Below are 14,551 nucleotides of genomic sequence, written 5' to 3'. Positions count from 1 at the left end.
TTGGTACGTGTGACAAAAAATACGTCTAAATTCTTATGTTGCGCGTGTGTTAGACAAAGACAGGAAATCACCGTCACCAATCCCCTTAATAAACGTTAATTACATTTTTTCAAACTTTGAAAATTCATAGGCGAATTGTACAACTAAAATATGTACCTATATAGGTACTTAAGTTTATAAATTGAAATAAAAATAAAAATAATAATTGTATTTACCTAAGAAATAATTTAAAAGCTCAGAGAATTAAAAAAAAATAATGAGAATTTTCTATTGCAATGTGTTGACTTGGAAAATTTGTTTATGCGAACTCTGAAAGGGGTGGCTCATTCTTAACGTGGCGGAAAATATATTTTTAACCGTGCGCACCTAAGTCAATTTGATCACGTTTCAAAAATCCGGTGTTCTGCTGAAATTAAATCAACCACTTCGCTTTAAACATAAAAAAGACAGGATTTCTTTCTTTTTGTATAAAAAACGATTGTCAATTTTTATTTTTTTTCATATAGATTTATTTCATATTCAGAATATTGATATAATTAATGAAATATTTTTTTAGTAAATTTGCATGACTACTGTTATCGTTCTAATAATTAAATAGGTAAGTAAAAATTATGATTTTTTTTTTTTTTTAAATTAACGGAGATATTATTCTAAATGTATTATTTTTAAATAATACCTACGATAGGTATTTACAGTAATTTGTTAAAATCGTATTATTACCTATCCGAATAAAAGCTTCCATTTACTTATCAGAAATTGGTTCAGATTCAATAAATAATTATTATAATTGCATGCATAAAATATACTATTATAATTAATTGTACTATTTAGTATTTTATAAATATTTAAGATTAATAGAATTTTTGATTGAATAATTGAACATTTCATTAGATAGTTAAAACTAGTTAATTGAACATTGGCTTTGAATTACAAATATCTAATGTTTGCATGAAAAGCGTTTTAAAGAACATAAATTAATAATTAAATTATATAAAGAATTGATGAATTTCTATATTGAGGTTCTATATTACTTCATGTATGTCTGAAATAGCATTATTTTTTTTAATTTAATGAAAACAAAGTAAATGGATTAAATTACGTATCTTAAAACATAATAAATAGAACCGTATATAACTAGGATAAAAATCGTTAATATTTAATTATTATATCAGCTACATAATATAATGTATAGTTACTTGTATATATTTATAGAATTCATACATAATTGTAGAAATAACAATATTAATTAAATGGCCTGAATACTGAATATGTTAATTTGTAGTATAGTTAGTAGCTTGTTTCAATTATACTGTTCAACAAATATTCTATACGATTGTCGATTACTCGAAAAGTTGACGTTAAGTTAAAACTGTATTTTTCAACTATTTTTTTTTAATTGTCTTAGAAAAATCAAAAACCTAGAATAAATAATTCACGATAACAAGATGTTTAAACCTAATATCTATAACAAACAACATCACTTACAATTCAGCAGCACAAAAAAGAAAATAATATTTAAAACTCACGTCAGATGATACAAATGTGCAAATTAAATAAAATTTTGAAATACTAATACTAGATTTTTTGAAAAATTAAATATCCTAGTAATGATTTAATTTCCTTGATAAATATAAGTATATTTATAATCTTACAATGACAAAATCTTACAATCAATAAATTTTATAATATTATTTAATTATTTTTTTTATACTAGTAAGTATAAAAGTTATAATGATAATAATAAAATAAAAATAAAATCGAGTAAAATATTCGGGTTGTGATATGTGCGTTGTACCTACCTATTTACTATTTTAATTTCTCTGCTAAATACTTTTGTGTCAAAAAAATAAAATTACTTGACATAATTATTATTAGGCATAGATAATAAGATACATATGTATAATCTGGGGGGGGGAGAGTGGCAATAGGAGGCAACTACCCCTCAGATACTTAATCGATTGGACAATAGTGTCTTTTTACCTTATAGATGTTTACCACAGACCACCCCCCCCCCCACCCAAGAATTTACCTCAGATTCCACCTATGTAGACATATACGATATTTTCTGCATGATGAAAAATTCCGTTTAAAAGTATTCGAACGATCATTATGATTTTATAATAAAATATGTTTAACTAAAATCATTATGAGGTATCATACACTCATACCTAAATAATAAATACGTTATGTATGTAGATAATATATAGGAGTCCTGTCCTGTGTGCGTTCGTTGACGTGCACATAATTTGGATGGCTTAAACGTAATGTTTTCGATGTGTATATTATACATAAATACTAAATAGTCATTACCATAACAAAATATCAGCTTTAGGTGTTTATAGATTCGAAAAATTTTTACAAGTGGATTGCTTCGTCGACGGGATCGCCATTCTAGTTTGTACAGTTCCCGGATCGAGGTGGTCTCTGTTACAAGTCATAACTATATTATTACTGTAGTAGGTGCACCTAATCAACCCCGCCACGGCTCGTCATTGTTATAATATCCGAAATGAGAGGGTCGCCTGTTCGTTATATTATAGGCCTTGTGCATAAAATATATTATATCGTCGTCGCATGTCCAATTTCTCGAATGATGTCGTGACCGTGCGCACTTACACTTTTCCTCGGTCTTTCCGCCTCGTTATTCCCTTCCCAGTGGTTATAAATTATACGCGTGTGTGTGTGTGTGTGTGTGTGTGTATGTACCCCTACACGTGCGTGTCGTATATGACAACGGAGTTTTACGAGCTATTCTTGCCTAACGAAGACAACCACGTAAGTCAGCCGCTGCTTCATTGCAATACAAAATATCTTTGTAATACCTCCGGCGTGTATAATTTAATAAACAAATAACCATTTGCTATTATTGGCACGTAGCTGTCGTCGTGGTTTTGTTTTCTAGTGGACGGAAACTCGCGCACCGCTGGAAGAACTTTTCATCCGTGTCTATATTTGAATATCGTAAGCTCCCGCAAGTCGTCACGCGCGGTCTATACGATGGGCACTGGGCGGGGGATAGAACGAGGGAGGGTCAATAGTGGTTGACGGGAGGGCGACCGATTGAACTGGGGCCACCGCCACCGCCTTTACAGGTACCTACCGTATTGTACGACAGTAATTAGGTATTATAATATACATCTAAGCGAAAACGACGGTATAAAACCGACACATTGAGACGAGCACCGAGCTCCGGACTCCGGGAACAAAGAACCGACGTAAAGTAACAGCGCGCGGTTCCCGAGGGCTCTTATTATTGCGATTTCCTCAAAATCTAAACAAAAAAAAAAAAAAACAAAACTAAAGAAAGAAAATTATCGTTAGAGGGGTTGACCTGCATGTACACGACGCACAACTGGGGCGGCGAGCGGCAGTGGGCGCTCACAGGAAGTAATTGAGTTTGCCGAGGGCTGATGGCCGCAGGCGGCAGTGGTAAAATACCAGCGAGAAAAAGCCGCCACAACTGCTATAGGCCTTTTGTTTCGAAAGCCGAATGCAAACGCGGTCTCGGTTGTGTTTTCTACCATCCCCCTATATATATAATAATATACGTATGCCCGTCACGGTGGGATCAGAAATTAGGTTACTTTTTTTTCTATATTCTCCCCCACACAACAAAAACCCATCTAACTGACTGCGTACACAGACCGACGACGGTATATATATGTATTGATGAGTCTGAATATCTTTATATTCTTACGGGATTTACACGTAAAAGATTTGTCCATAAAATTTGAGCTTTTAAAAGCCAGTTAAAAAAGCACACCTTGTGTGAGGATTATAACTTAAAAACTATTCAAATTCGATTTCGAGTTGTAATGATTTTGAAAAACCGATAAACATAATAATATTATGCGTATTGTTTTCTCTTGATTGAAGAAAATATTTTACGTAATTATCATTATGCATAAATATGATTTGCTCAAATTTATTTTTGAAGGCCATGGTTAAAACGATTACAATTGTTGTACAACTATTGGGATGTAATATAGTAGAAAATATATCATTTACAATATATCATTATGATATTGTTTTCATTTGACAACTGATATTATCAAATATTTCAATTATGGCTATTATACTTATATTATAGTTTTAAAAGATATAATAGTTTCGGTTACCCAATTTCTATGAGTTATTACTTATTAAACTTGTACATAAATATAATTGATTATCATAATCGGTATAGGTACTAGATAGTACTGTTTTAGATTATGTCGTTGACGTTTAAAAATAATATTAAATAAAAGTTTTAAGTTTAAAATCTTTTATTACATGATTTTACATGCATAGAATAAATCTATCTTAAAAAATTGAATTAATTATAATCGAAAATATAATAGATTTCATCTAAACAAATATTACAATATAAATTCACTAGTCTCCAAGGAACAATTCCTTATTTTTTATTTAATTTTTCTTGATTTTTAAAACGTCGAGAAATTGTGATTTTTGTAAAATATTGTTTTAATACTTAATGAAATATAAATTATTTATTGTTCCTAGTATAGATATAAAGAGTGTTAATATTTGTATTTTACAGCATTTATAATAATGGGTTTCAATTATATTCTTTCGATGATTTCTTAAGTGTTTATTTTTTCTTTAAAAAAATGATAATATCTTGTCGACACTATACAATGATTGATCTCAAAAATGCTGCAGCACTTGTTAAATAAAACACATCTTCTGTTAACAAATTTGGTAAGTAATCAAATCCGATATCTTTGATAAATATCTAAGGTTGACAAATTTGAATAGTTTTAAATAAGTATTTTCTTTTTGCTGACAACAGATTTTTTTTACATTGTTTTACAATTAAAAAGTATTTCAGAATAAAGTATACAGAATACTTAGTATTACGTAGTTACTATTGAGGTAGTTAACTAGAAATTCATATAATAAAGTATTTTTAGGACATATAATATTTTTTGAAAATATATTCGATAACAACTCACAAGTATAAAGTACTTATCATAATTAATATAATATAATATTATGATTATTACTAAATATAACAGAAAAATCCATCTACTGTTATAAATGGAGAAATATCAAATAACTGAGATAATACATATTTTGTTTTGTTAATATATAGGTGAGCAATTAATTGCCTATATCTTACTCCTTATAAATTCAATAAATTGATTACCTATGTTAAAATATTATAATGATGGAATATAATACTGTAACGTACTCTGTATTTCACAAAACAGTCAACATAATATTATTATATATGCAAACAAGTAAAATATAATCCAAACGGAGTATAACACTTTCTTATAGAATGTTATTAATATGTTAAATATTACATGTAAATCATACATTATTATTTATTTCATGCAAAAATCGTTATTCAGTTATACGGAATGTAAATTCAAACTATGTGATAACACTATATGTAGGAGATAAACTTATTCTAAGAATTATAAATTGGTATAAAAATTATTATAGTTAAAGGCAGCAATGTACATCATTATCTCCTTGACTGGACTTCACAAATAGGGACTAAAACCAAGACAGACCTTAATTTACAGATTTACTGTATGCACCTTAATGTCACTCAGCACTAAATTTGGTGAAACACTTGGAATATTTTCAAGAGTAGTTAAATACACATAATATTTAATTATTATTTGTAAATATTCATTTAAACTTCAACTGAAGTCGTATACTCGTATCTATTCAAACGATTGTTGATATTGGCATGCAACAATACATTATAGCCATAACTGATAATATTATAATAATTATAATAATATTTTGTAATAATGTAATGTAATACAAATGTGTAGGAAAATGAAAGACGTAAACCTTATACCTACTATATAATATTACCTATGTTATATAGGTTTTTATGTCATAAAATCAAATTTTAATGAAACTTTTGTTACCTACCTCGATCTATAATCATTGTTTGTTAATGTACGTGCATCACTTAAACATTTTGTCGTTTAACACGGCTCATAATTGTTTGACGCGAATGGCAAATATTACCATCGTATATATAGTCAAATTTCAACAACTTATAATATTCCATAATAACTCATTTCATTCGAGTACAGCAAAGACGCAATCCAAAAACAATAATCCTTATAATATAATTGTATAACAGTTAACCATTTGGTCTTCACTGATCCTCTTGTAGGTATAACATCATACTAATCGCCTAATACATAATTGTAGATCAAACATGCAGCAAGTACTACGTATTATATTATATACAGATAATTGGCATGGTCGTCGCAGAGATGTCTCACGCAGTACAGGCAAATAATAATATTCAACTGTGACAAATAAATCGTAGCCGACAAAATATTGTGTTCGTAGACTTCTATGGTATAAACCTGAAATTATATCTCTATATGCTCTGCCGAGGTCGTCAAAACCAAGGAGTCAAAAGGGGATAAAATATTTCGGGTTTCGTGTTCAAAACCGGGCCACATTTTTTGCGGGTTACCCCGGTTCTTACAACTCGAAACCCGGGATTGAACCCGTTTTGATACAAAACTGTTGACTATTATGTGCCCTAATTATAATAATTATTAGTTAAATTAATCAAAACGCATCATTGCTCACTATACGTTTTATGCCATTCGAATTTCACTCCTAAGAACTCGTCTTGAATTACGTTTTACTTCAACCCACTCTCATCGTACGATCATACCTACGTAAGTATACACACTTACTGCTTATAAATAGACTTATCTGGGATACGGTCGCTCACTTGCTCATATTGAAATACAATAATAGTAACGGTGACAATTTATTATAACGACTTTGCAGTGTAATATTATAATAGCAATGCTCACCCAGAACCGAGTTAGCAGCCGGACCCGCGGACGAGTTCCAGAAGCCCCTGATGGTAGTGGCCAACTTCTGCGGCGACGCCGCGACGGACGCTACGATTGCAGCGTGCAGTTTGCTGCCGGTTGTGCCGCCGTCTTCCGCCGCAGCCGGTCCGACTTGGTCGGCCGTCGCGAGCGTCGCGTCCGTATCCACCTTGACCGAGCGTCGACTATGCGTACCGACCACGCCGCGACTCCCCGTGTAACCGCACGCGCGTGATCACCAACTGCCGGTGCACATCACAACGATGACCACGGACGGCGACGACGCGGAACGATGATGATGACCGTGGCCGCTGTGCCCGAAGTGCAGTCCTCGTGATGCAGGAAGGTCAGCCGGGCAGCTATGGCGCGATGCACTTAGGATCTCGAAGCGAAGATCGCGATCGAGTTTCCTGTGCAGTGGCGGTTGAGGGTGCGAGTAGTGGTCGCGGTCGTGGTGATGCGTGTGCAGTTGTAGGAGAGGGTGAGGGGGCGCTTTTGACTCCTGGAATGGCGGGGGGGGGAGAATAACGTATATTTTTGTTTTTGTGGTGGTGGTGGTGATGACGATGGTGGTGCTGGCGTCGTGTTACGCTACGTTGATGGACATACGGAAAAACGCGGCGCGACTGTGGCCGGTGATCGAGCTCGGGCGCGTGACGGACGCTCAGTGCGACCGGCAGGTCCCTTCGAACGCCGCCGGCGCCGAATCCGCTCGTAGGCGTGTCCGGGGTGCCGGCGCCCCGCCCGGGCGCCGCCTCGATTCACGCGGGTCGCCCCCGACACCCGTGTCCCGACGTCCCGGTGCCAGCGTTCGCGCGCGCGCATTTCTTCGCAGCTAGTGGGTATCTGGGTCAATGCGGCCCGGCGGTTCTTCGCAGGTCCACCCCTCCACACCCCACCAACGACGTATATGCAAATTAAGACCGGTGACTGACTATCGCTACACTACTCTGTGGTGCAGGGTGTATTGTGGGTACGCGCTTATACGAGTAATATAATATAATAGGTAGGTAGCTATATATAGCCCGCGAGGTTATCACAGCAACCGCGGAACACACGCGTGTGTAAACAGAAAAAAATTTGACGAACGAGTGGAAATGAAAACTCGGTATGAGAACAGAAACACCGTATATAACATGATACTGTAGCGTAGTTGTAAAGTATACTCGTAAAACAGACGACTTTATTGTTGTTGTTACGATTCTAGAGTCTGGCGTTGTATTGCGGAACGAGTATAATAGCTATTACATACATAAACTATAATATTGTTCTCGGTACGGGGTAACGACGATATACGCGTCCGCGCCATTGTAAAAGAATATAAGATGTATAATATAACTATAATATAAGAATAGTACTGTATACGATATGTGCACGGCACTGCGCAGTGTGTCCGAAGTACAAGACCGCAGAGTAACTATATAATATGTATATAGTATTGTATTATGTTTTATTATATTATACATAATGGGGCCATGGTGGTGTATACTGCTGTTCCGTATTACACTGGTAATGCAAAAATATATTGACTCGTTCGCTGTATAGTACAGTATATTTGAAATTCTGATATTGCACGTTCATATAGTATTTGTTTTATAATAAATTAAATTATAACTGAAAATTACGTAATTTGTGACTTGGAAATAACTTTGCGATCGATTTTTCTCCTTTATGCGTGTTACATAAACTATATTTACGATAGTTTGCTGAACTATACCCTGTGCCAGTAAAAAATAATTCTCTATGAACGACAACTGCACGTACTTCAAACATTAAAATATTCTTCTCGTTTCATTTAAATATAACTTGAAATAACATTAAGTTGACATAAAGTTTATTTTAAGCCACATGTATTTTTCATGTTAAATTATCATCATCACTGAAATCAAACTAAATTATATATTTATTTTTTTTATTTTTAATCTAGAACTTATACAATCTATACTAAAAAAAAGTACAATAAGCATAATGTATGTTTTTGTTAAATTAAGTGTAGTGACTTGAGTGTCTCGAGGGAAGAAACCATCCAGTGAAGGTACTTCGGCAATATATGTATACTAATAACAATACATTACTCTTAGCATCGATTATAAATATTATATTATTATCAATGGTCGTATGTAAAAGTTGTACATTTATTAATTTATGTCAAAGAAATATAAGAATAGTGTTATCGTATAAGACACCATATTATAATAAATAATAAAACATGCATTATACATTTTGCAAGACTTATATTGTTTTAACTTATAATTTTCATCCAAAAAAAGTAACTCTATAGACAGAAAAAAATATAGTTAATAGGTATTTGGTATCACTGTATCAGTCTTACTTCACTCACCACATTGCAGCTAGGGTAGCAGTTTCCTATGAAAGCAAATTTGAAAAGAATGATAATCCATCGTATTCAAAATCGATTTTAAGTTCAGTTGATGCCGAGATTGCTAACATTTCTTCTTTGATTGCTATCGGTGGTTTTTCTTAACACTTAAAGAAACTATTGAGATAGGTAATTTAAAAATGTTTCTTTTCAAAGTACTATCCCTACTCAATATCTGATCTTATAACTACGACATTGCTACATAAAACTTTTTAAGCACTCTTTTAGCTCAATTTTCTATCTGATATAGTGTTCACAACAAAAATAAATATACATTCCTTGTTTTGATTGTAATCTAAAATCTGTAATGAAATAAGAAAAAATATTTTTATACAAAGTGCTCTTCATTATAGCACAATTATACATATAATTATATATATATATTTGAGATCTATACCTATAGTACCTACACAATAGTAATTTGTATACTGCCATAATGGCATAACACTACATACCTACCTACCTACATTATACTTTTACTGCAATTACATTACATTATATAAATTATTAAGTTTAAAGAAAAATATGGGCTTCAAAAGTTGTAAGGAGAAATCAGTAGAAAACCATTTTTGCCGTGCAATAATTAATTTTTTTTACCTTTTCATATATCTCTTTATGTAAATATTACTATGATTCATTATCTGTGGTAAAGTGAATAGAATATTTTTCTTCATTCAATCGGTAAGCATATTGTGTTAAGTTGACAACAGTTTCCATTATATGGACTAGGTAGTAGGTACCTACATTAATACGTTTAAATCAATTCATCAATTATACATGTTTTCCCATTCTCAAACCAATATTATAGTAATCCAATAGATTTGAATAATTTACATTTTACACACATTACTCATAAGTAATTTATTTAGGTGCTCATTTTGTTACTGACATAAATAACTTTCAAGTATAATTATACAGACGATAAATAAGCTGACTGTTGTTTATTAGATCTAAATTTGGCTTGTAAGATACACATATTATACTATAGTATATTTGAACGTTAACTTAATCCTCCGAAGTCTTAACAAACACACTAGTAAATATATTTTCATTGTTTATTTAGACCTATTGACAATTGTTAAGATCTATTAGCTATTTATGAATTTATGATGCAAGTTTATTTAAGCTTTGTATGAATATTGTTTAATCTTAGGATTATTTTAAACATACGTAGACACGTTACCATTTAGCATTTCAGATGATTAATATCGAACGTTTATAAAATAACTTTTTCAAGTTTTATCTAGGTACCTATATAATTAAAGTTTATATTTTGTATATTCATGTAGGTACTCATTATTCATAAATTCATAAATCAATATGATTATTATATTGAAACTAAAACAAATCTACAATGACAATTTTTTTTTAAACATTTATTAGACTATATATACAACCTTTATTTAGGTACCATAAGCATATGTGTGAGGAAAAAATATATTATATATAGGCGTGGAGACATGATGTGAGAAGTCACGCAGCAGCATATTACCATATTAACGATTATATGATTAGACTATATTATATATTAGTACATTATACATATTATATTTGTTATTATTTTAAAATTTTATTTAATTTTTTATTACTGAGCCAAGTCATGACATCAGCGCCTTTTAAGTCTTCTCGGAGAATTTCCAGGGATAATAGCCGAGTTAAGTGCAGAAATTAGTGGACAATGACAACTCAAACCAAATGTTTTAACTGTATTGTTTTAAAATACAAATAAATTTGATTTTAGTAACTGTTTTAATGCCCTCAACATATTTTTTTGACTTTCTTAAAATTACCCAAGAATATTAAAAATCTCTCTAAATTATTTATTTGAGGTCCGTAGTGCAATTTTTTGAAATTTTAAACTATCTCAAAGATATCAGCAATTTATGATACATTTATTAATTTTAAAACTAATAATTTTGTACTTAACTTAAAAAATAATTATCATATCATCTAAAAATGAATAGGTTATAAGAAATATAAAAGATACTGATTTTTTTGTGTTGTTTCATAAAGAATTTGCAACGTTTATTTAATTTAAAAAAATATTATTTTCTTTAACTATGAATAATACTCATATGTTGCTGCACGAGTATACCATTGTCATGAAAATTTATAAAACTGGTGAAAGGATTCCAGCTGGATTGAAGTTTTATATTGTAGTATAAAATACATATTATATTTCAAGAAAGAAATATTTTATGTAGGATTGTTCTCTTAGAAATATGTATTAGATTATGAGAGGAGCGATAAGTAGTCGAAATAATGGTTCGATTTTCAACTTCAGTATCTTGTTCGATGGGAAAGTAAATCTAGTTGATGCTTTGAGGAGGTCAAAATATATGGAGACCCATATTTCCGTTAGTGTTTAAAAGCGACGAGAAAAACAAAAATAATATTAAGGAAAACCTGGAATTTTCACACTAAATCGATTTTCGACAAAATCGATTTTGGTTTTTGTATAACTCTAAAACAAATTACCGTAGATACATTGAATTTTCACTGATTATTTATATTAGCATTTTCTACACACAATAAAATGTTCAAAATATTTTGATTTATTTACGGACATTTTCAGTTTCTAATTGTTTTAGTTTATTTTTCTATGAATGTCAATACAATTTTATTTTTTTGGTTAAAAATGCTTGAAAATTGAATACAAGGTTCTTTTATTACTGTTCTTTCTTAACAATATGTTACAATGAAAAATATTAAAAATCCAGTCACAATTTTTTTTATAAGCATTTAAAGTTCAAATGTTGACAAACCACTTATAAATCACGAAAATGTGGAATTATTTTGTTAGAAATTCATAAAAATTTTTCTTTTTAAATCCAAGATTTCAAAATGTAATACAAGATTCCTCATACGTTTGTACACCTTTATCAGAAAAAAAAAATGTCTACAAGACGGTCAAATTACATTTTTATAAGCGTTTGATGTTCAAATTTTTCTTTATTTATTTTTCGTAGTTGTATGAAGTGTTATATAAAAAATAAGTATTCATTTAAAAATACCTAACTATTTTATGATTAATTTTAAATGTGGTAATTATTAATTATTATTAATCTGAAAATGACCGTCTTCGATCATCAGTCACATTCCTTTATAAAAAGTAATAAATCATAACATTTATGCGTTATCAATAAAATTCCAAACTGTTAATAAGACAATATTCTATAAATAAGTAATGACTATAAAATCAAATTAAAAATCAAATTTTTACTATGGACTTCCATATCCGGATTGCTGTATTGGTCTCATAAAAAAAATATAACACTGCTTCTGATAATTACATTTTTAAATACAGAGTTCATAATATAATAGGAATAAATTCAAGCTAAACTGTAGTATTTTAAAAATATTTGTACGCCATGAATAAATATATTATGTAACACTTTTAAAAATGATAATTTAACTTTTGTATGTACTCACCTATAGTATTAACTATTAATTCGCAACGCTATAGTTAATTTTTCACTTTAAAATGATAATTTAATTTTTATCGATTTAAAAAAAATTAAAATGAATGCGTTTCATTTGAAATAAAAAAATATACAAATTATTGTATACATATGTATACCTATAAGCAATACAAATAATTAGTTTATGGTTCCATCGTCCATGTTGCAGAATATTACATAATATAGATTGTCCAATGAATAATAATATATATTTCAATTGTTATTACATACATTTAATAGAGTTGAAAAAAAATCGCAAATGGTTATACCTGATTTACTTTTTGTTTTGAGATTGAATGTGACAAAAGGTGCGGCTCTAATAATATTCAAAGTGGAATATACGTTTGACAAATTTACATTTATGACAATTTAAATATATTTTGACTTTTTTCGATGAGTCACTCTAAATCACGAATTTGTTGAATATTAAATATATTTGGGAGTCAAATTTTAGAAATAATTTTTGTTTATTTTATTTGTTTTTATTTTTATATTTTCATTATAAGACGTGCTAGATCAATTACTCTTATACAGAGTAAACTTATTATATTTAAAATATATGAGAAATAAAACTTAGTTATATGATGGATACTATAAGTATTAGAGTTTCCGATGAATTTCTCGATAGTCGATGAAAGCATTAAATGTAAGGAAAAGCAACTGAAAACTATTGATATATGTTTCTTAAAACCATGGCTGATAGCATGAATTTAATCGAGTTCAGAACAGTTTATCCAATTTTATATCGTGGGAATCATGTGAATATCATTATTCTTTCACTTAAAATTAGTAAGTTCCAGTGGGACCCCATATATGTTATTTTATAACAACTTTGGATACGACGCCTTGACATGTGTAAGATTTCCTTGCCCATCAAAAGATTATGGGAGTAGGTACGCAGAAAGCTAAACAAGAAAATAGGGCAAAATTAGAGTCTAGGGCTTGAAATCGATATTAGTTACTGATTTTGAATACCAATTAAAACCGTTAAAAACCGAAATCGATATCAAAACTGAAAACGAAATCGAAAAAAATCAATACCAGTAAACAAAATTGAAAATACCAATATCCGAAATTTAAATCGGAAAAAATAGAGACCTATCATCACCTATGATGTAATATGAACAACAAATTATTGCTACTAACTATATTAAGAATGTCTTAAACATTATAAATAATAATATTATAATTTAATAGTAATAATAATTTATTATATTACAATAATTTATTGTGTTTTATTTATTTTTAACTGATATGTATATTCTAATGTATTGATTTTTGAGAATGACAGAATTTCGTCCATATTTTCATACTAAAAGTGGGAACGGCTCTTCAATAAATATATAACTAATACAAATAATAATAAAAAAAAAAGGTGGGTAAGTGGATGTCACTCTGCTGTACAGTAGGTTACAAGTGGGTCACTGTATAATGGATAGTATTAAATTTGAATGCAATGATATAATATCACTATATAGGTAAGAAAAACGATTCTGAGCGGAGACGGTTTGTCAGTCTAGGTATTAGACATACCTATTATAGGTAGGTATACTTATCTATAGTATTAAAAAAAAATTGACCTATAATAGGTATTAATAATAAATTCCAAATTAATCATATCACAATATCCATCAGGTAACGCGTTATACATCAACAACAAACCGTGGTACTATCATAGATATATAATAGTATACTTTAGAAGTTTCAAGTACCCACAAATAATATTATACAATCATTACAATCCCAACAAAATAAATAAAATATTTATTCCAGGTTTTTTAATATGTAATTTCGTCCAAATTTGAACTTAAAATGACTATAAAAATAAACTGTGCTTATGTATTTCTTAGAATTTTTGGCAACAGAATTAAATATTTACG

At 30.3% G+C, this 14,551-nt stretch overlaps 1 protein-coding gene across 1 annotated transcript in view; it reads right to left on the bottom strand.

Moving 5' to 3' along the window:
• The window catches only part of LOC100159222 (choline O-acetyltransferase), a 122,527-nt gene that overhangs the window by 54,779 nt on the left and 53,197 nt on the right, over window positions 1-14,551 (bottom strand). The window contains exon 2 of the mRNA XM_016808320.2: window positions 6,810-7,065. Within this exon, the coding sequence (XP_016663809.1) occupies window positions 6,810-7,065 (256 nt within the window). The remainder of the gene's footprint in view (window positions 1-6,809; window positions 7,066-14,551) is intronic.

The sequence above is a fragment of the Acyrthosiphon pisum genome, chromosome A2 (genome assembly GCF_005508785.2).
Source record: "Acyrthosiphon pisum isolate AL4f chromosome A2, pea_aphid_22Mar2018_4r6ur, whole genome shotgun sequence".
In the NCBI taxonomy this organism is placed as follows: domain Eukaryota; kingdom Metazoa; phylum Arthropoda; class Insecta; order Hemiptera; family Aphididae; genus Acyrthosiphon; species Acyrthosiphon pisum.
The sequence above is the reverse complement of the archived record's forward strand: the minus strand, read 5'-3'. Positions and strand labels throughout refer to the sequence as shown.